This window comes from Coregonus clupeaformis, unplaced genomic scaffold (genome assembly GCF_020615455.1).
Source record: "Coregonus clupeaformis isolate EN_2021a unplaced genomic scaffold, ASM2061545v1 scaf0537, whole genome shotgun sequence".
NCBI classification, from domain to species: Eukaryota; Metazoa; Chordata; class Actinopteri; order Salmoniformes; family Salmonidae; genus Coregonus; species Coregonus clupeaformis.
The window spans coordinates 252,501-275,767 of NW_025533992.1; the positions used below are offsets into that span (position 1 = coordinate 252,501).

The following is a 23,267-nucleotide window of genomic DNA, read 5'->3' on the forward strand; positions in this document are numbered from 1 at the left end:
ACTATTCTACCAGAGCAGCTTTAGCCCCAGAAGAGGTCCACAGAGCCCAGAGTCTAGCTCTAGATATCTGACCTCTAACTCTCTCTCTCTCTATAGGAGCGTCTCCAGCAGTACTATTCTACCAGAGCAGCTTTAGCCCCAGAAGAGGTCCACAGAGCCCAGAGTCTAGCTCTAGATATCTGACCTCTAACCTCTCTCTCTCTCTATAGGAGCGTCTCCAGCAGTACTATTCTACCAGAGCAGCTTTAGCCCCAGAAGAGGTCCACAGAGCCCAGAGTCTAGCTCTAGATATCTGACCTCTAACCTCTCTCTCTCTCTCTCTATAGGAGCGTCTCCAGCAGTACTATTCTACCAGAGCAGCTTTAGCCCCAGAAGAGGTCCACAGAGCCCAGAGTCTAGCTCTAGATATCTGACCTCTAACCTCTCTCTCTCTATAGGAGCGTCTCCAGCAGTACTATTCTACCAGAGCAGCTTTAGCCCCAGAAGAGGTCCACAGAGCCCAGAGTCTAGCTCTAGATATCTGACCTCTAACCTCTCTCTCTCTCTATAGGAGCGTCTCCAGCAGTACTATTCTACCAGAGCAGCTTTAGCCCCAGAAGAGGTCCACAGAGCCCAGAGTCTAGCTCTAGATATCTGACCTCTAACCTCTCTCTCTCTCTATAGGAGCGTCTCCAGCAGTACTATTCTACCAGAGCAGCTTTAGCCCCAGAAGAGGTCCACAGAGCCCAGAGTCTAGCTCTAGATATCTGACCTCTAACCTCTCTCTCTATAGGAGCGTCTCCAGCAGTACTATTCTACCAGAGCAGCTTTAGCCCCAGAAGAGGTCCACAGAGCCCAGAGTCTAGCTCTAGATATCTGACCTCTAACCTCTCTCTCTCTCTCTATAGGAGCGTCTCCAGCAGTACTATTCTACCAGAGCAGCTTTAGCCCCAGAAGAGGTCCACAGAGCCCAGAGTCTAGCTCTAGATATCTGACCTCTAACCTCTCTCTCTCTATAGGAGCGTCTCCAGCAGTACTATTCTACCAGAGCAGCTTTAGCCCCAGAAGAGGTCCACAGAGCCCAGAGTCTAGCTCTAGATATCTGACCTCTAACCTCTCTCTCTCTCTATAGGAGCGTCTCCAGCAGTACTATTCTACCAGAGCAGCTTTAGCCCCAGAAGAGGTCCACAGAGCCCAGAGTCTAGCTCTAGATATCTGACCTCTAACCCCTCTCTCTCTCTCTATAGGAGCGTCTCCAGCAGTACTATTCTACCAGAGCAGCTTTAGCCCCAGAAGAGGTCCACAGAGCCCAGAGTCTAGCTCTAGATATCTGACCTCTAACCTCTCTCTCTCTCTATAGGAGCGTCTCCAGCAGTACTATTCTACCAGAGCAGCTTTAGCCCCAGAAGAGGTCCACAGAGCCCAGAGTCTAGCTCTAGATATCTGACCTCTAACCCCCTCTCTCTCTCTATAGGAGCGTCTCCAGCAGTACTATTCTACCAGAGCAGCTTTAGCCCCAGAAGAGGTCCACAGAGCCCAGAGTCTAGCTCTAGATATCTGACCTCTAACCTCTCTCTCTCTCTATAGGAGCGTCTCCAGCAGTACTATTCTACCAGAGCAGCTTTAGCCCCAGAAGAGGTCCACAGAGCCCAGAGTCTAGCTCTAGATATCTGACCTCTAACCTCTCTCTCTCTCTATAGGAGCGTCTCCAGCAGTACTATTCTACCAGAGCAGCTTTAGCCCCAGAAGAGGTCCACAGAGCCCAGAGTCTAGCTCTAGATATCTGACCTCTAACCTCTCTCTCTCTCTCTATAGGAGCGTCTCCAGCAGTACTATTCTACCAGAGCAGCTTTAGCCCCAGAAGAGGTCCACAGAGCCCAGAGTCTAGCTCTAGATATCTGACCTCTAACCTCTCTCTCTCTCTCTATAGGAGCGTCTCCAGCAGTACTATTCTACCAGAGCAGCTTTAGCCCCAGAAGAGGTCCACAGAGCCCAGAGTCTAGCTCTAGATATCTGACCTCTAACCCTCTCTCTCTCTCTATAGGAGCGTCTCCAGCAGTACTATTCTACCAGAGCAGCTTTAGCCCCAGAAGAGGTCCACAGAGCCCAGAGTCTAGCTCTAGATATCTGACCTCTAACCCCTCTCTCTCTCTATAGGAGCGTCTCCAGCAGTACTATTCTACCAGAGCAGCTTTAGCCCCAGAAGAGGTCCACAGAGCCCAGAGTCTAGCTCTAGATATCTGACCTCTAACCTCTCTCTCTCTCTATAGGAGCGTCTCCAGCAGTACTATTCTACCAGAGCAGCTTTAGCCCCAGAAGAGGTCCACAGAGCCCAGAGTCTAGCTCTAGATATCTGACCTCTAACTCTCTCTCTCTCTATAGGAGCGTCTCCAGCAGTACTATTCTACCAGAGCAGCTTTAGCCCCAGAAGAGGTCCACAGAGCCCAGAGTCTAGCTCTAGATATCTGACCTCTAACCTCTCTCTCTCTCTATAGGAGCGTCTCCAGCAGTACTATTCTACCAGAGCAGCTTTAGCCCCAGAAGAGGTCCACAGAGCCCAGAGTCTAGCTCTAGATATCTGACCTCTAACCCTCTCTCTCTCTCTATAGGAGCGTCTCCAGCAGTACTATTCTACCAGAGCAGCTTTAGCCCCAGAAGAGGTCCACAGAGCCCAGAGTCTAGCTCTAGATATCTGACCTCTAACCCTCTCTCTCTATAGGAGCGTCTCCAGCAGTACTATTCTACCAGAGCAGCTTTAGCCCCAGAAGAGGTCCACAGAGCCCAGAGTCTAGCTCTAGATATCTGACCTCTAACCTCTCTCTCTATAGGAGCGTCTCCAGCAGTACTATTCTACCAGAGCAGCTTTAGCCCCAGAAGAGGTCCACAGAGCCCAGAGTCTAGCTCTAGATATCTGACCTCTAACCTCTCTCTCTCTATAGGAGCGTCTCCAGCAGTACTATTCTACCAGAGCAGCTTTAGCCCCAGAAGAGGTCCACAGAGCCCAGAGTCTAGCTCTAGATATCTGACCTCTAACCTCTCTCTCTCTATAGGAGCGTCTCCAGCAGTACTATTCTACCAGAGCAGCTTTAGCCCCAGAAGAGGTCCACAGAGCCCAGAGTCTAGCTCTAGATATCTGACCTCTAACCTCTCTCTCTCTCTATAGGAGCGTCTCCAGCAGTACTATTCTACCAGAGCAGCTTTAGCCCCAGAAGAGGTCCACAGAGCCCAGAGTCTAGCTCTAGATATCTGACCTCTAACCCCTCTCTCTCTCTCTATAGGAGCGTCTCCAGCAGTACTATTCTACCAGAGCAGCTTTAGCCCCAGAAGAGGTCCACAGAGCCCAGAGTCTAGCTCTAGATATCTGACCTCTAACCTCTCTCTCTCTCTATAGGAGCGTCTCCAGCAGTACTATTCTACCAGAGCAGCTTTAGCCCCAGAAGAGGTCCACAGAGCCCAGAGTCTAGCTCTAGATATCTGACCTCTAACCCTCTCTCTCTCTATAGGAGCGTCTCCAGCAGTACTATTCTACCAGAGCAGCTTTAGCCCCAGAAGAGGTCCACAGAGCCCAGAGTCTAGCTCTAGATATCTGACCTCTAACCCCTCTCTCTCTCTATAGGAGCGTCTCCAGCAGTACTATTCTACCAGAGCAGCTTTAGCCCCAGAAGAGGTCCACAGAGCCCAGAGTCTAGCTCTAGATATCTGACCTCTAACCTCTCTCTCTCTATAGGAGCGTCTCCAGCAGTACTATTCTACCAGAGCAGCTTTAGCCCCAGAAGAGGTCCACAGAGCCCAGAGTCTAGCTCTAGATATCTGACCTCTAACCTCTCTCTCTCTCTATAGGAGCGTCTCCAGCAGTACTATTCTACCAGAGCAGCTTTAGCCCCAGAAGAGGTCCACAGAGCCCAGAGTCTAGCTCTAGATATCTGACCTCTAACCCTCTCTCTCTATAGGAGCGTCTCCAGCAGTACTATTCTACCAGAGCAGCTTTAGCCCCAGAAGAGGTCCACAGAGCCCAGAGTCTAGCTCTAGATATCTGACCTCTAACCCCTCTCTCTCTCTATAGGAGCGTCTCCAGCAGTACTATTCTACCAGAGCAGCTTTAGCCCCAGAAGAGGTCCACAGAGCCCAGAGTCTAGCTCTAGATATCTGACCTCTAACCTCTCTCTCTCTCTCTATAGGAGCGTCTCCAGCAGTACTATTCTACCAGAGCAGCTTTAGCCCCAGAAGAGGTCCACAGAGCCCAGAGTCTAGCTCTAGATATCTGACCTCTAACCCTCTCTCTCTCTATAGGAGCGTCTCCAGCAGTACTATTCTACCAGAGCAGCTTTAGCCCCAGAAGAGGTCCACAGAGCCCAGAGTCTAGCTCTAGATATCTGACCTCTAACCTTCTCTCTCTCTATAGGAGCGTCTCCAGCAGTACTATTCTACCAGAGCAGCTTTAGCCCCAGAAGAGGTCCACAGAGCCCAGAGTCTAGCTCTAGATATCTGACCTCTAACCTCTCTCTCTCTCTATAGGAGCGTCTCCAGCAGTACTATTCTACCAGAGCAGCTTTAGCCCCAGAAGAGGTCCACAGAGCCCAGAGTCTAGCTCTAGATATCTGACCTCTAACCCTCTCTCTCTCTATAGGAGCGTCTCCAGCAGTACTATTCTACCAGAGCAGCTTTAGCCCCAGAAGAGGTCCACAGAGCCCAGAGTCTAGCTCTAGATATCTGACCTCTAACCTCTCTCTCTCTCTATAGGAGCGTCTCCAGCAGTACTATTCTACCAGAGCAGCTTTAGCCCCAGAAGAGGTCCACAGAGCCCAGAGTCTAGCTCTAGATATCTGACCTCTAACCTCTCTCTCTATAGGAGCCGTCTCCAGCAGTACTATTCTACCAGAGCAGCTTTAGCCCCAGAAGAGGTCCACAGAGCCCAGAGTCTAGCTCTAGATATCTGACCTCTAACCTCTCTCTCTCTATAGGAGCGTCTCCAGCAGTACTATTCTACCAGAGCAGCTTTAGCCCCAGAAGAGGTCCACAGAGCCCAGAGTCTAGCTCTAGATATCTGACCTCTAACCTCTCTCTCTCTCTATAGGAGCGTCTCCAGCAGTACTATTCTACCAGAGCAGCTTTAGCCCCAGAAGAGGTCCACAGAGCCCAGAGTCTAGCTCTAGATATCTGACCTCTAACCTCTCTCTCTCTCTCTATAGGAGCGTCTCCAGCAGTACTATTCTACCAGAGCAGCTTTAGCCCCAGAAGAGGTCCACAGAGCCCAGAGTCTAGCTCTAGATATCTGACCTCTAACCTCTCTCTCTCTCTATAGGAGCGTCTCCAGCAGTACTATTCTACCAGAGCAGCTTTAGCCCCAGAAGAGGTCCACAGAGCCCAGAGTCTAGCTCTAGATATCTGACCTCTAACCCTCTCTCTCTCTATAGGAGCGTCTCCAGCAGTACTATTCTACCAGAGCAGCTTTAGCCCCAGAAGAGGTCCACAGAGCCCAGAGTCTAGCTCTAGATATCTGACCTCTAACCTCTCTCTCTATAGGAGCGTCTCCAGCAGTACTATTCTACCAGAGCAGCTTTAGCCCCAGAAGAGGTCCACAGAGCCCAGAGTCTAGCTCTAGATATCTGACCTCTAACCCCTCTCTCTCTCTCTATAGGAGCGTCTCCAGCAGTACTATTCTACCAGAGCAGCTTTAGCCCCAGAAGAGGTCCACAGAGCCCAGAGTCTAGCTCTAGATATCTGACCTCTAACCTCTCTCTCTATAGGAGCGTCTCCAGCAGTACTATTCTACCAGAGCAGCTTTAGCCCCAGAAGAGGTCCACAGAGCCCAGAGTCTAGCTCTAGATATCCGACCTCTAACCCTCTCTCTCTCTATAGGAGCGTCTCCAGCAGTACTATTCTACCAGAGCAGCTTTAGCCCCAGAAGAGGTCCACAGAGCCCAGAGTCTAGCTCTAGATATCTGACCTCTAACCTCTCTCTCTCTCTATAGGAGCGTCTCCAGCAGTACTATTCTACCAGAGCAGCTTTAGCCCCAGAAGAGGTCCACAGAGCCCAGAGTCTAGCTCTAGATATCCGACCTCTAACCTCTCTCTCTCTCTATAGGAGCGTCTCCAGCAGTACTATTCTACCAGAGCAGCTTTAGCCCCAGAAGAGGTCCACAGAGCCCAGAGTCTAGCTCTAGATATCTGACCTCTAACCCTCTCTCTCTCTATAGGAGCGTCTCCAGCAGTACTATTCTACCAGAGCAGCTTTAGCCCCCAGAAGAGGTCCACAGAGCCCAGAGTCTAGCTCTAGATATCTGACCTCTAACCTCTCTCTCTCTATAGGAGCGTCTCCAGCAGTACTATTCTACCAGAGCAGCTTTAGCCCCAGAAGAGGTCCACAGAGCCCAGAGTCTAGCTCTAGATATCTGACCTCTAACCTCTCTCTCTCTCTATAGGAGCGTCTCCAGCAGTACTATTCTACCAGAGCAGCTTTAGCCCCAGAAGAGGTCCACAGAGCCCAGAGTCTAGCTCTAGATATCTGACCTCTAACCTCTCTCTCTCTCTATAGGAGCGTCTCCAGCAGTACTATTCTACCAGAGCAGCTTTAGCCCCAGAAGAGGTCCACAGAGCCCAGAGTCTAGCTCTAGATATCTGACCTCTAACCTCTCTCTCTCTCTATAGGAGCGTCTCCAGCAGTACTATTCTACCAGAGCAGCTTTAGCCCCAGAAGAGGTCCACAGAGCCCAGAGTCTAGCTCTAGATATCTGTATAGAGGTACAAGACTTCCTGCACACCACACACCCTGACATGCCTCTGGGAGAGATGTCACTGGGAGGGTCCCTGTTTGACGACCTACAGGTACCGCACACACCGTACCGCACACACACCGTACCGCACACACACCGTACCGCACACACACCGTACCGCACACACACTGAATCACACACACACTGAATCACACACAGTCACACAGTCACACACACACTAATAGTTGATGTTGAATGGACTGACTAAGTCACTATGGACGAGAGTCTTCTAAATGGCCAACATTAGGGCTGCACAATTCATTGAATTCACAACGAAATCACAATATTGACAAGAGATCTACAGTATATCACCACTCAGCCTCGTATAACATCCATCTGTATAGTTGACCTCTCTCTCTCTCTCTCTCTCTCTCTCTCTCTCTCTCTCTCTCTCTCTCTCTCTCTCTCTCTCTCTCTCTCTGTCTCTCTCTCTCTCTCTCTTCTCTCTCTCTCTCTCTCTCTCTCTCTCTCTGTCTCTCTCTCTCTCTGCTCTCTGCTCTCTCTCTCTCTCTGCTCTCTCTCTCTCTCTCTCGTCTCTCTCTCTCTGTCTCTCTCTCTCTCTCTGCTCTCTCTCTCTGTCTCTCTCTCTCTCTCTCTCTGTCTCTCTCTCTCTTCTCTGTCTCTCTCTCTCTCTCTCTGTCTCTCTCTCTGTCTCTCTCTGTCTCTCTCGTCTCTCTCTCTCTCTCTCTCTCTCTCTCTCGCTCTCTCTCTCTCGTCTCTCTCTCTCTCTCTCTCTCTCTGCTTCTCTGTCTCTGCTCTCTGTCTCTCTCTGTCTCTCTCTCTCTGTCTCTCTCTCTGTCTCTCTCTTCTCTCTCTCTCTCTCTCTCTGTCTCTGTCTCTGTCTCTGTCTCTGTCTCTGCTCTGTCTCTCTCTCTCTCTCTCTCTCTCTCTCTCTCTCTCTCTCTCTCTCTCTGTCTCTCTCTCTCTCTCTCTCTCTCTCTGTCTCTCTCTCTCTGTCTCTCTCTCTGTCTCTCTCTCTCTGTCTCTCTCTCTCTGTCTCTCTCTCTGTCTCTCTCTCTCTCTCTCTCTCTCTCTCTCTCTCTCTCTCTCTCTGTCTCTCTCTCTCTCTCTCTCTCTCTCTCTCTCTCTCTCTCTCTCTCTCTCTCTCTCTCTCTCTCTCTCGCTGTCTCTCTCTCTGTCTCTCTGTCTCTCTCTCTCTCTCTCTCTCTCTCTCTCTCTCTCTCTCTCTCTCTCTCTCTCTCTGTCTCTCTGTCTCTCTGTCTCTCTCTGTCTCTCTCTCTCTCTCTCTCTCTCTTCCTCTCTCCTCTCTCTCTCTCTCCTCTCTATCCTCTCTCCTGTCTCTCTCATCTCTATCTCCTCTCTCTCTCTCTCCTCCCCTCCCTCCCCTTGCGGTTGTTCAAATCCAGTCAACAGATTGTACCAAACTAGAATGATTCTACTGTCCACTTAGTTTCTTAATATAAGTCATTCTATCTCCATGATTCCAACAGTTCACTTAAGTCAAAATTGCAATATTTTGTGTTGGTGGTGATGAAGCTGATGACGTTGTGTTGGTGGTGATGAAGCTGAGGACGTTGTGTTGGTGGTGATGAAGGTGATGACGTTGTGTTGGTGGTGATGAAGCTGAGGACGTTGTGTTGGTGGTGATGAAGCTGAGGACGTTGTGTTGGTGGTGATGAAGGTGATGACGTTGTGTTGGTGGTGATGAAGCTGACGACGTTGTGTTGGTGGTGATGAAGCTGAGGACGTTGTGTTGGTGGTGATGAAGGTGATGATGTTGGTGGTGATGAAGCTGAGGACGTTGTGTTGGTGGTGATGAAGGTGATGATGTTGTGTTGGTGGTGATGAAGCTGATGACGTTGTGTTGGTGGTGATGAAGGTGATGACGTTGTGTTGGTGGTGATGAAGCTGACGACGTTGTGTTGGTGGTGATGAAGCTGAGGACGTTGTGTTGGTGGTGATGAAGCTGATGATGTTGTGTTGGTGGTGATGAAGGTGATGTTGTGTTGGTGGTGATGAAGGTGATGACGTTGTGTTGGTGGTGATGAAGGTGAGGAAGTTGTGTTGGTGGTGATGAAGGTGATGACGTTGTGTTGGTGGTGATGAAGGTGAGGACGTTGTGTTGGTGGTGATGAAGCTGATGACGTTGTGTTGGTGGTGATGAAGGTGATGACGTTGTGTTGGTGGTGATGAAGCTGAGGACGTTGTGTTGGTGGTGATGAAGGTGATGACGTTGTGTTGGTGGTGATGAAGGTGAGGACGTTGTGTTGGTGGTGATGAAGGTGATGATGTTGTGTTGGTGGTGATGAAGCTGAGGACGTTGTGTTGGTGGTGATGAAGGTGATGACGTTGTGTTGGTGGTGATGAAGGTGATGATGTTGTGTTGGTGGTGATGAAGCTGAGGACGTTGTGTTGGTGGTGATGAAGGTGATGACGTTGTGTTGGTGGTGATGAAGGTGATGTTGTGTTGGTGGTGATGAAGGTGATGACGTTGTGTTGGTGGTGATGAAGGTGATGACGTTGTGTTGGTGGTGATGAAGGTGATGATGTTGTGTTGGTGGTGATGAAGCTGAGGACGTTGTGTTGGTGGTGATGAAGGTGATGTTGTGTTGGTGGTGATGAAGGTGATGACGTTGTGTTGGTGGTGATGAAGGTGAGGACGTTGTGTTGGTGGTGATGAAGGTGATGTTGTGTTGGTGGTGATGAAGGTGATGACGTTGTGTTGGTGGTGATGAAGGTGAGGACGTTGTGTTGGTGGTGATGAAGGTGATGACGTTGTGTTGGTGGTGATGAAGCTGAGGACGTTGTGTTGGTGGTGATGAAGGTGATGAAGTTGTGTTGGTGGTGATGAAGGTGATGACGTTGTGTTGGTGGTGATGAAGGTGATGACGTTGTGTTGGTGGTGATGAAGCTGAGGACGTTGTGTTGGTGGTGATGAAGGTGATGTTGTGTTGGTGGTGATGAAGGTGATGACGTTGTGTTGGTGGTGATGAAGGTGATGATGTTGTGTTGGTGGTGATGAAGCTGAGGACGTTGTGTTGGTGGTGATGAAGGTGAGGACGTTGTGTTGGTGGTGATGAAGCTGAGGACGTTGTGTTGGTGGTGATGAAGCTGAGGACGTTGTGTTGGTGGTGATGAAGGTGATGAAGTTGTGTTGGTGGTGATGAAGGTGATGACGTTGTGTTGGTGGTGATGAAGGTGATGACGTTGTGTTGGTGGTGATGAAGGTGATGATGTTGTGTTGGTGGTGATGAAGCTGAGGACGTTGTGTTGGTGGTGATGAAGGTGATGTTGTGTTGGTGGTGATGAAGGTGATGACGTTGTGTTGGTGGTGATGAAGGTGAGGACGTTGTGTTGGTGGTGATGAAGCTGAGGACGTTGTGTTGGTGGTGATGAAGGTGATGACGTTGTGTTGGTGGTGATGAAGGTGAGGACGTTGTGTTGGTGGTGATGAAGCTGAGGACGTTGTGTTGGTGGTGATGAAGGTGATGACGTTGTGTTGGTGGTGATGAAGCTGAGGACGTTGTGTTGGTGGTGATGAAGCTGAGGACGCGTTGTGTTGGTGGTGATGAAGCTGAGGGACGTTGTGTTGGTGGTGATGAAGCTGAGGACGTTGTGTTGGTGGTGATGAAGCTGAGGACGTTGTGTTGGTGGTGATGAAGCTGAGGACGTTGTGTTGGTGGTGATGAAGCTGAGGACGTTGTGTTGGTGGTGATGAAGCTGAGGACGTTGTGTTGGTGGTGATGAAGCTGAGGACGTTGTGTTGGTGTGTCTAGGTGGTGAGTGCGGACCATGCATGCCTGTTGGTTCCCCTCCAGCTAGAAGCCAGTCTGTGGAGACTGATCCCTGGGGAGGAGACCCTCCTAACACACCCTCTACACTGGATGGTCCGACGGGTCAACCTGGAGTTCTTCCCCAGAGGACGCAGCTACTGGGACAGGTAATAACACTGGGACAGGTACACCCTCTACACCGGGACAGGTAATAACACTGGGACAGGTAATAACACTGGGACAGGTACACCCTCTACACTGGATGGTCCGACGGGTCAACCTGGAGTTCTTCCCTAGAGGACGCAGCTACTGGGACAGGTAATAACACTGGGACAGGTACACCCTCTACACCGGGACAGGTAGTAACACTGGGACAGGTAATAACACTGGGACAGGTTCACCCTCTACACTGGGACAGGTAATAACACTGGGACAGGTTCACCCTCTACACCGGGACAGGTAATAACACTGGGACATGTTCACCCTCTACACTGGATGGTCCGACGGGTCAACCTGGAGTTCTTCCCTAGAGGACGCAGCTACTGGGACAGGTAATAACACTGGGACAGGTTCCCCCTCTACACTGGGACAGGTAATAACACTGGGACAGGTACACCCTCTACACCGGGACAGGTAATAACACTGGGACAGGTAATAACACTGGGACAGGTTCACCCTCTACACTGGGACAGGTAATAACACTTGGACAGGTAATAACACTGGACACACACCCTCTACACTGGGACAGGTAATAACACTGGGACAGGTAATAACACTGGGACAGGTACACCCTCTACACGGGGACAGGTAATAACACTGGGACAGGGTCACCCTCTACACTGGGAAAGGTAATAACACTGGGACATGTTCACCCTCTACACTGGGACAGGTAATAACACTGGGACAGGTTCACCCTCTACACTGGGACAGGTTTCAAAGCCGGGTTCAAATAACTGAGGCAGTTGATCGTCCAGACCAGGGGTATTTAAATCTGTCCCCTCTACCTGATCATTATCCATATTGTCCAGACCAGGGGTATTTAAATCTGTCCCCTCTACCTGATCATTATCCATATTGTCCAGACCAGGGGTATTTAAATCTGTCCCCTCTACCTGATCATTATCCATATTGTCCAGACCAGGGGTATTTAAATCTGTCCCCTCTACCTGATCATTATCCATATTGTCCAGACCAGGGGTATTTAAATCTGTCCCCTCTACCTGATCATTATCCATATTGTCCAGACCAGGGGTATTTAAATCTGTCCCCCTCTACCTGATCATTATCCATATTGTCCAGACCAGGGGGTATTTAAATCTGTCCCCTCTACCTGATCATTATCCATATTGTCCAGACCAGGGGTATTTAAATCTGTCCCCTCTACCTGATCATTATCCATATTGTCCAGACCAGGGGTATTTAAATCTGTCCCCTCTACCTGATCATTATCCATATTGTCCAGACCAGGGGTATTTAAATCTGTCCTGTTCTACCTGATCATTATCCATATTGTCCAGACCAGGGGTATTTAAATCTGTCCTGTTCTACCTGATCATTATCCATATTGTCCAGACCAGGGGTATTTAAATCTGTCCCCTCTACCTGATCATTATCCATATTGTCCAGACCAGGGGTATTTAAATCTGTCCTGTTCTACCTGATCATTATCCATATTGTCCAGACCAGGGGTATTTAAATCTGTCCCTCTACCTGATCATTATCCATATTGTCCAGACCAGGGGTATTTAAATCTGTCCCCTCTACCTGATCATTATCCATATTGTCCAGACCAGGGTATTTAAATCTGTCCTGTTCTACCTGATCATTATCCATATTGTCCAGACCAGGGGTATTTAAATCTGTCCCCTCTACCTGATCATTATCCATATTGTCCAGACCAGGGGTATTTAAATCTGTCCCCTCTACCTGATCATTATCCATATTGTCCAGACCAGGGGTATTTAAATCTGTCCTCTCTACCTGATCATTATCCATATTGTCCAGACCAGGGGTATTTAAATCTGTCCTCTCTACCTGATCATTATCCATATTGTCCAGACCAGGGGTATTTAAATCTGTCCTCTCTACCTGATCATTATCCATATTGTCCAGACCAGGGGTATTTAAATCTGTCCCCTCTACCTGATCATTATCCATATTGTCCAGACCAGGGGTATTTAAATCTGTCCCCTCTACCTGATCATTATCCATATTGTCCAGACCAGGGGTATTTAAATCTGTCCTGTTCTACCTGATCATTATCCATATTGTCCAGACCAGGGGTATTTAAATCTGTCCCCTCTACCTGATCATTATCCATATTGTCCAGACCAGGGGTATTTAAATCTGTCCTGTTCTACCTGATCATTATCCATATTGTCCAGACCAGGGGTATTTAAATCTGTCCCTCTACCTGATCATTATCCATATTGTCCAGACCAGGGGTATTTAAATCTGTCCCCTCTACCTGATCATTATCCATATTGTCCAGACCAGGGGTATTTAAATCTGTCCTGTTCTACCTGATCATTATCCATATTGTCCAGACCAGGGGTATTTAAATCTGTCCCCTCTACCTGATCATTATCCATATTGTCCAGACCAGGGGTATTTAAATCTGTCCCCTCTACCTGATCATTATCCATATTGTCCAGACCAGGGGTATTTAAATCTGTCCTCTCTACCTGATCATTATCCATATTGTCCAGACCAGGGGTATTTAAATCTGTCCTCTCTACCTGATCATTATCCATATTGTCCAGACCAGGGGTATTTAAATCTGTCCCCTCTACCTGATCATTATCCATATTGTCCAGACCAGGGATATTTAAATCTGTCCCCTCTACCTGATCATTATCCATATTGTCCAGACCAGGGGTATTTAAATCTGTCCTGTTCTACCTGATCATTATCCATATTGTCCAGACCAGGGGTATTTAAATCTGTCCCCTCTACCTGATCATTATCCATATTGTCCAGACCAGGGGTATTTAAATCTGTCCTCTCTACCTGATCATTATCCATATTGTCCAGACCAGGGGTATTTAAATCTGTCCCCTCTACCTGATCATTATCCATATTGTCCAGACCAGGGTATTTAAATCTGTCCCCTCTGCCTGATCATTATCCATATTGTCCAGACCAGGGGTATTTAAATCTGTCCTCTCTACCTGATCATTATCCATATTGTCCAGACCAGGGGTATTTAAATCTGTCCTGTTCTACCTGATCATTATCCATATTGTCCAGACCAGGGGTATTTAAATCTGTCCTGTTCTACCTGATCATTATCCATATTGTCCAGACCAGGGGTATTTAAATCTGTCCCCTCTGCCTGATCATTATCCATATTGTCCAGACCAGGGTATTTAAATCTGTCCCCTCTGCCTGATCATTATCCATATTGTCCAGACCAGGGGTATTTAAATCTGTCCTCTCTACCTGATCATTATCCATATTGTCCAGACCAGGGGTATTTAAATCTGTCCCTCTACCTGATCATTATCCATATTGTCCAGACCAGGGGTATTTAAATCTGTCCTGTTCTACCTGATCATTATCCATATTGTCCAGACCAGGGGTATTTAAATCTGTCCCCTCTGCCTGATCATTATCCATATTGTCCAGACCAGGGGTATTTAAATCTGTCCTCTCTACCTGATCATTATCCATATTGTCCAGACCAGGGGTATTTAAATCTGTCCTGTTCTACCTGATCATTATCCATATTGTCCAGACCAGGGGTATTTAAATCTGTCCCCTCTACCTGATCATTATCCATATTGTCCAGACCAGGGGTATTTAAATCTGTCCCCTCTACCTGATCATTATCCATATTGTCCAGACCAGGGGTATTTAAATCTGTCCCCTCTACCTGATCATTATCCATATTGTCCAGACCAGGGGTATTTAAATCTGTCCTGTTCTGCCTGATCATTATCCATATTTTCCAGACCAGGGGTATTTAAATCTGTCCCCTCTACCTGATCATTATCCATATTGTCCAGACCAGGGGTATTTAAATCTGTCCCTCTACCTGATCATTATCCATATTGTCCAGACCAGGGGTATTTAAATCTGTCCCCTCTACCTGATCATTATCCATATTGTCCAGACCAGGGGTATTTAAATCTGTCCCCTCTACCTGATCATTATCCATATTGTCCAGACCAGGGGTATTTAAATCTGTCCCCTCTACCTGATCATTATCCATATTGTCCAGACCAGGGGTATTTAAATCTGTCCTCTCTACCTGATCGTTATCCATATTGTCCAGACCAGGGGTATTTAAATCTGTCCCCTCTACCTGATCGTTATCCATATTGTCCAGACCAGGGGTATTTAAATCTGTCCCCTCTACCTGATCGTTATCCATATTGTCCAGACCAGGGGTATTTAAATCTGTCCCCTCTACCTGATCATTATCCATATTGTCCAGACCAGGGGTATTTAAATCTGTCCCCTCTACCTGATCATTATCCATATTGTCCAGACCAGGGGTATTTAAATCTGTCCTCTCTACCTGATCATTATCCATATTGTCCAGACCAGGGGTATTTAAATCTGTCCCCTCTACCTGATCATTATCCATATTGTCCAGACCAGGGGTATTTAAATCTGTCCCCTCTACCTGATCATTATCCATATTGTCCAGACCAGGGGTATTTAAATCTGTCCTGTTCTACCTGATCATTATCCATATTGTCCAGACCAGGGGTATTTAAATCTGTCCTGTTCTACCTGATCATTATCCATATTGTCCAGACCAGGGGTATTTAAATCTGTCCCCTCTGCCTGATCATTATCCATATTGTCCAGACCAGGGTATTTAAATCTGTCCCCTCTGCCTGATCATTATCCATATTGTCCAGACCAGGGGTATTTAAATCTGTCCTCTCTACCTGATCATTATCCATATTGTCCAGACCAGGGGTATTTAAATCTGTCCCCTCTACCTGATCATTATCCATATTGTCCAGACCAGGGGTATTTAAATCTGTCCTGTTCTACCTGATCATTATCCATATTGTCCAGACCAGGGTATTTAAATCTGTCCCCTCTGCCTGATCATTATCCATATTGTCCAGACCAGGGGTATTTAAATCTGTCCTCTCTACCTGATCATTATCCATATTGTCCAGACCAGGGGTATTTAAATCTGTCCTGTTCTACCTGATCATTATCCATATTGTCCAGACCAGGGGTATTTAAATCTGTCCCCTCTACCTGATCATTATCCATATTGTCCAGACCAGGGGTATTTAAATCTGTCCCCTCTACCTGATCATTATCCATATTGTCCAGACCAGGGGTATTTAAATCTGTCCCCTCTACCTGATCATTATCCATATTGTCCAGACCAGGGGTATTTAAATATGTCCCCTCTACCTGATCATTATCCATATTGTCCAGACCAGGGGTATTTAAATCTGTCCCCTCTACCTGATCATTATCCATATTGTCCAGACCAGGGGTATTTAAATATGTCCTGTTCTGCCTGATCATTATCCATATTGTCCAGACCAGGGGTATTTAAATCTGTCCCCTCTACCTGATCATTATCCATATTGTCCAGACCAGGGGTATTTAAATCTGTCCCCTCTACCTGATCATTATCCATATTGTCCAGACCAGGGGTATTTAAATCTGTCCCCTCTACCTGATCATTATCCATATTGTCCAGACCAGGGGTATTTAAATCTGTCCTCTCTACCTGATCATTATCCATATTGTCCAGACCAGGGGTATTTAAATCTGTCCCCTCTACCTGATCATTATCCATATTGTCCAGACCAGGGGTATTTAAATCTGTCCCCTCTGCCTGATCATTATCCATATTGTCCAGACCAGGGGTATTTAAATCTGTCCTCTCTACCTGATCATTATCCATATTTTCCAGACCAGGGGTATTTAAATCTGTCCTGTTCTACCTGATCATTATCCATATTGTCCAGACCAGGGGTATTTAAATCTGTCCCCTCTACCTGATCATTATCCATATTGTCCAGACCAGGGGTATTTAAATCTGTCCCCTCTACCTGATCATTATCCATATTGTCCAGACCAGGGGTATTTAAATCTGTCCCCTCTACCTGATCATTATCCATATTGTCCAGACCAGGGGTATTTAAATCTGTCCCCTCTACCTGATCATTATCCATATTGTCCAGACCAGGGGTATTTAAATCTGTCCTGGTTCTGCCTGATCATTATCCATATTGTCCAGACCAGGGGTATTTAAATCTGTCCCCTCTACCTGATCATTATCCATATTGTCCAGACCAGGGGTATTTAAATCTGTCCCCTCTACCTGATCATTATCCATATTGTCCAGACCAGGGGTATTTAAATCTGTCCCCTCTACCTGATCATTATCCATATTGTCCAGACCAGGGGTATTTAAATCTGTCCCCCTACCTGATCATTATCCATATTGTCCAGACCAGGGTATTTAAATCTGTCCTCTCTACCTGATCATTATCCATATTGTCCAGACCAGGGGTATTTAAATCTGTCCCCTCTACCTGATCATTATCCATATTGTCCAGACCAGGGGTATTTAAATCTGTCCCCTCTACCTGATCATTATCCATATTGTCCAGACCAGGGGTATTTAAATCTGTCCCCTCTACCTGATCATTATCCATATTGTCCAGACCAGGGGTATTTAAATCTGTCCTGTTCTACCTGATCATTATCCATATTGTCCAGACCAGTGGTATTTAAATCTGTCCCCTCTACCTGATCATTATCCATATTGTCCAGACCAGGGGTATTTAAATCTGTCCCCTCTACCTGATCATTATCCATATTGTCCAGACCAGGGGTATTTAAATCTGTCCCCTCTACCTGATCATTATCCATATTGTCCAGACCAGGGGTATTTAAATCTGTCCCCTCTACCTGATCATTATCCATATTGTCCAGACCAGGGGTATTTAAATCTGTCCCCTCTACCTGATCATTATCCATATTGTCCAGACCAGGGGTATTTAAATCTGTCCTGTTCTGCCTGATCATTATCCATATTGTCCAGACCAGGGGTATTTAAATCTGTCCCCTCTACCTGATCATTATCCATATTGTCCAGACCAGGGGTATTTAAATCTGTCCCCTCTACCTGATCATTATCCATATTGTCCAGACCAGGGGTATTTAAATCTGTCCCCTCTACCTGATCATTATCCATATTGTCCAGACCAGGGGTATTTAAATCTGTCCTCTCTACCTGATCATTATCCATATTGTCCAGACCAGGGGTATTTAAATCTGTCCCCTCTACCTGATCATTATCCATATTGTCCAGACCAGGGGTATTTAAATCTGTCCCCTCTACCTGATCATTATCCATATTGTCCAGACCAGGGGTATTTAAATCTGTCCCCTCTACCTGATCATTATCCATATTGTCCAGACCAGGGTATTTAAATCTGTCCTCTCTACCTGATCATTATCCATATTGTCCAGACCAGGGTATTTAAATCTGTCCCCTCTACCTGATCATTATCCATATTGTCCAGACCAGGGGTATTTAAATCTGTCCCCTCTACCTGATCATTATCCATATTGTCCAGACCAGGGGGTATTTAAATCTGTCCCCTCTACCTGATCATTATCCATATTGTCCAGACCAGGGGTATTTAAATCTGTCCTGTTCTACCTGATCATTATCCATATTGTCCAGACCAGGGGTATTTAAATCTGTCCCCTCTACCTGATCATTATCCATATTGTCCAGACCAGGGGTATTTAAATCTGTCCTGTTCTACCTGATCATTATCCATATTGTCCAGACCAGGGGTATTTAAATCTGTCCCCTCTACCTGATCATTATCCATATTGTCCAGACCAGGGGTATTTAAATCTGTCCCCTCTACCTGATCATTATCCATATTGTCTAGACCAGGGGTATTTAAATATGTCCCCTCTACCTGATCATTATCCATATTGTCCAGACCAGGGGTATTTAAATCTGTCCCCTCTACCTGATCATTATCCATATTGTCCAGACCAGGGGTATTTAAATCTGTCCCCTCTACCTGATCATTATCCATATTGTCCAGACCAGGGTTATTTAAATCTGTCCCCTCTACCTGATCATTATCCATATTGTCCAGACCAGGGGTATTTAAATCTGTCCCCTCTACCTGATCATTATCCATATCGTCCAGACCAGGGGTATTTAAATCTGTCCTGTTCTACCTGATCATTATCCATATTGTCCAGACCAGGGTATTTAAATCTGTCCCCTCTACCTGATCATTATCCATATTGTCCAGACCAGGGGTATTTAAATCTGTCCCCTCTACCTGATCATTATCCATATTGTCCAGACCAGGGGTATTTAAATCTGTCCTGTTCTACCTGATCATTATCCATATTGTCCAGACCAGGGGTATTTAAATCTGTCCCCTCTACCTGATCATTATCCATATTGTCCAGACCAGGGTAATTTAAATCTGTCCCCTCTACCTGATCATTATCCATATTGTCCAGACCAGGGGTATTTAAATCTGTCCTGTTCTACCTGATCATTATCCATATTGTCCAGACCAGGGGTATTTAAATCTGTCCCCTCTACCTGATCATTATCCATATTGTCCAGACCAGGTGTATTTAAATCTGTCCCCTCTACCTGATCATTATCCATATTGTCCAGACCAGGGGTATTTAAATCTGTCCCCTCTACCTGATCATTATCCATATTGTCCAGACCAGGGGTATTTAAATCTGTCCTGTTCTACCTGATCATTATCCATATTGTCCAGACCAGGGGTATTTAAATCTGTCCCCTCTACCTGATCATTATCCATATTGTCCAGACCAGGGGTATTTAAATCTGTCCCCTCTACCTGATCATTATCCATATTGTCCAGACCAGGGGTATTTAAATCAGTCCTGTAATACCTGATCATTATCCATATTGTCCAGACCAGGGGTATTTAAATCTGTCCTGTTCTACCTGATCATTATCCATATTGTCCAGACCAGGGGTATTTAAATCTGTCCCCTCTACCTGATCATTATCCATATGTCCCAGGTCTAAATCTGTCCTGTCCTGCCTCGTGTCCCAGGTCTAAATCTGTCCTGTCCTGCCTGGTGTCCCAGGTCTAAATCAGTCCCTGATTAGAGGGGAACAATGGAAGAAAGTGGCTTGGAGGTTCCAGATTTGAATGTGAAGGGATCTCTAGATTTCTGGCCCAGCTAGTAATTGTCAGTCTGTGTGTCTCTCTCTCTCCTCTAGGTTCCTAGTGGGAGGGTATCTATCGTGCAGGGTGATGGTGAGCATGCTCAGTAAGGCTGTCTCTCTCCTCCTCTAGGTTCCTAGTGGGAGGGTATCTATCGTGCAGGGTGATGGTGAGCATGCTCAGTAAGGCTGTCTCTCTCCTCTAGGTTCCTAGTGGGAGGGTATCTATCGTGCAGGGTGATGGTGAGCATGCTCAGTAAGGCTGTCTCTCTCCTCCTCTAGGTTCCTAGTGGGAGGGTATCTATCGTGCAGGGTGATGGTGAGCATGCTCAGTAAGGCTGTGTCTCTCTCCTCCTCTAGGTTCCTAGTGGGAGGGTATCTATCGTGCAGGGTGATGGTGAGCATGCTCAGTAAGGCTGTCTCTCTCTCCTCCTCTAGGTTCCTAGTGGGAGGGTATCTATCGTGCAGGGTGATGGTGAGCATGCTCAGTAAGGCTGTCTCTCTCTCCTCCTCTAGGTTCCTAGTGGGAGGGTATCTATCGTGCAGGGCGATGGTGAGCATGCTCAGTAAGGCTGTCTCTCTCTCCTCCTCTAGGTTCCTAGTGGGAGGGTATCTATCGTGCAGGGCGATGGTGAGCATGCTCAGTAAGGCTGTGATGGAAACCATGAACTGGCCGTCCCTCTCCTCTTCTCTTGACTGTCTGGTCCGGCCTGTCCTCGGGGGGGATGACTGTCTGGTCCGGCCTGTCCTCGGGGGGGATGACTGTCTGGTCCGGCCTGTCCTCGGGGGGGATGAACTGAAACTGGAGATACGGTATCTCTCACATTTACCCCGTTCAGCAGACGCTCTTATCCAGAGAGTCTTCCAGTTAGTGTCTTCATCTTGAGATATCTAGGTTGGGATAGTCACATGTCTCCGTAGTTAGTGTCTTCATCTTGAGATATCTAGGTTGGGACAGTCGCATATCTCCGTAGTTAGTGTCTTCATCTTGAGATATCTAGGTTGGGACAGTCGCATATCTCCGTAGTTAGTGTCTTCATCTTGAGATATCTAGGTTGGGACAGTCACATATCTCCGTAGTTAGTGTCTTCATCTTGAGATATCTAGGTTGGGATAGTCACATATCTCAGTAGTTAGTACAGTGGGGGGAAAAAAGTATTTAGTCAGCCACCAATTGTGCAAGTTCTCCCACTTAAAAAGATGAGAGAGGCCTGTAATTTTCATCATAGGTACACGTCAACTATGACAGACAAATTGAGGGAAAAAAATCCTGAAAATCACATTGTAGGATTTTTAATGAATTTATTTGCAAATTATGGTGGAAAATAAGTATTTGGTCAATAACAAAAGTTTCTCAATACTTTGTTATATACCCTTTGTTGGCAATGACACTGGTCAAACGTTTTCTGTAAGTCTTCACAAGGTTTTCACACACTGTTGCTGGTATTTTGGCCCGTTCCTCCATGTAGATCTCCTCTAGAGCAGTTTACTGTGAACACTGAGGCTGTACCCGCTTTAAGTTCCAGTTTTAACAGTGGCCCAGTAGGCTACTGTGGCTATTGGATCATAATGTAGGCCAACCAGAGTGGCCTACCATCAAAAACAATGGAGAAAATGCATCCCATAACGTTTTAACATGGAAATAGCTGTTCTATCATTCAGCCTACAGTAGCAGCCAATGTGTGGTGTTCAATGTCGGCTTCCATGAGACGTCTGAAGAAAAACATGCAGGGCTTGACATGAACCCGTTTATCCACTGGTCCTTCAGACAAGGAGGGGACTGAAAATGTTGTTGTGTTGTTTGATGCAAGAAACCACTTTACAAAATAAAATGCATTATTATTCCCATACCATTATTACAGAGAATCAGACAAATTATGCTACTTAGCTTATTCAAGCCTGTCTCAAAATACAACACTGCCCCTTTAAGACATAAAAAAAGCTCTTTACCCGACTCGCTTTTCAAAGATGTCACGTTTTGTTCTCTTGTAGGAAGCAACCACTCCCCTATTGCAGACTACAGATGATCTACAGTGGCTTGCGAAATTATTCACCCCCCTTGGCATTTTTCCTATTTTGTTGCCTTACAACCTGGAATTAAAATAGATTTTTTTGGGGGGGGGGTTTGTATCATTTGATTTACACAACATGCCTACCACTTTGAAGATGCAAAATATGTTTTATTGTGAAACAAACAAAAAATAAGACAAAACAACAGAGAACTTGAGCGTGCATAACTATTCACCCCCCCCCCCAAAGTCAATAATTTGTAGAGCCACCTTTTGCAGCAATTACAGCTGCAAGTCTCTTGGGTTATGTCTCTATAAGCTTGGCACATCTAGCCACTGGGATTTTTGCCCATTCTTCAAGGCAAAACTGCTCCAGCTCCTTCAAGTTGGATGGGTTCCGCTGGTGTACAGCAATCTTTAAGTCATACCACAGATTCTCAATTGGATTGAGGTCTGGGCTTTGACTGGGCCATTCCAAGACATTTTAAATGTTTCCCCTTAAACCACTCGAGTGTTGCTTTAACAGTATGCTTAGGGTCATTGTCCTACTGGAAGGTGAACCTCGGTCCCAGTCTCAAATCTCTGGAAGACTGAAACAGGTTTCCCTCAAGAATTTCCCTGTATTTAGATTGCACACAGGTGGACTTTATTTAACTAATTATGTGACTTCTGAAGGTAATTGGTTGCACCAGATCTTATTTAGGGGCTTCATAGCAAAGGGGGTGAATACATATGCACGCACCACTTTTCCGTTATTTATTTTAGAGATGTTTTTTTAACAAGTTATTTTTTTAATTTCACTTCACCAATTTGGACTATTTTGTGTATGTCCATTACATGAAATCCAAATAAAAATCCATTTAAATTACAGGTTGTAATGCAACAAAATAGGAAAAATGCCAAGGGGGATGAATACTTTTGCAAGGCACTGTATAACTGGACTAATAACTCGCTAACTAGCAAAGGATATTAACATGGCTACATGTAGCTCTCTCTTAGATTATATTTATTCTGCACGGCAGTCCTGGGGAGCTGCACACCCACACAGCTTAGATTATATTTATTCTGCACGGCAGTCCTGGGGAGCTGCACACCCACACAGCTTAGATTATATTTATTCTGCATGGCAGTCCTGGGGAGCTGCACACCCACACATCTTAGATTATATTTATTCTGCACGGCAGTCCTGAGGAGCTGCACACCCACACAGCTTAGATTATATTTATTCTGCACGGCAGTCCTGGGGAGCTGCACACCCACACAGCTTAGATTATATTTATTCTGCACGGCAGTCCTGAGGAGCTGCACACCCACACAGCTTAGATTATATTTATTCTGCATGGCAGTCCTGAGGAGCTGCACACCCACACAGCTTAGATTATATTTATTCTGCATGGCAGTCCTGAGGAGCTGCACACCCACACAGCTTAGATGATATTTATTCTGCACGGCAGTCCTGGGGAGCTGCACACCCACACAGCTTAGATGATATTTATTCTGCACGGCAGTCCTGGGGAGCTGCACACCCACACAGCTTAGATGATATTTATTCTGCATGGCAGTCCTGGGGAGCTGAAACACCCAC

General features: G+C 46.5%; 1 protein-coding gene across 1 annotated transcript in view; it reads left to right on the forward strand.

Moving 5' to 3' along the window:
• The window catches only part of LOC121561273 (mitochondrial dynamics protein MID51-like), a 43,968-nt gene that overhangs the window by 9,619 nt on the left and 11,082 nt on the right, over window positions 1–23,267 (forward strand). Inside the window, exons 6-8 of the mRNA XM_045215859.1 lie at window positions 6,637–6,804; window positions 10,490–10,653; window positions 20,268–20,486. Of these exons, the coding sequence (XP_045071794.1) occupies window positions 6,637–6,804; window positions 10,490–10,653; window positions 20,268–20,486 (551 nt within the window). The remainder of the gene's footprint in view (window positions 1–6,636; window positions 6,805–10,489; window positions 10,654–20,267; window positions 20,487–23,267) is intronic.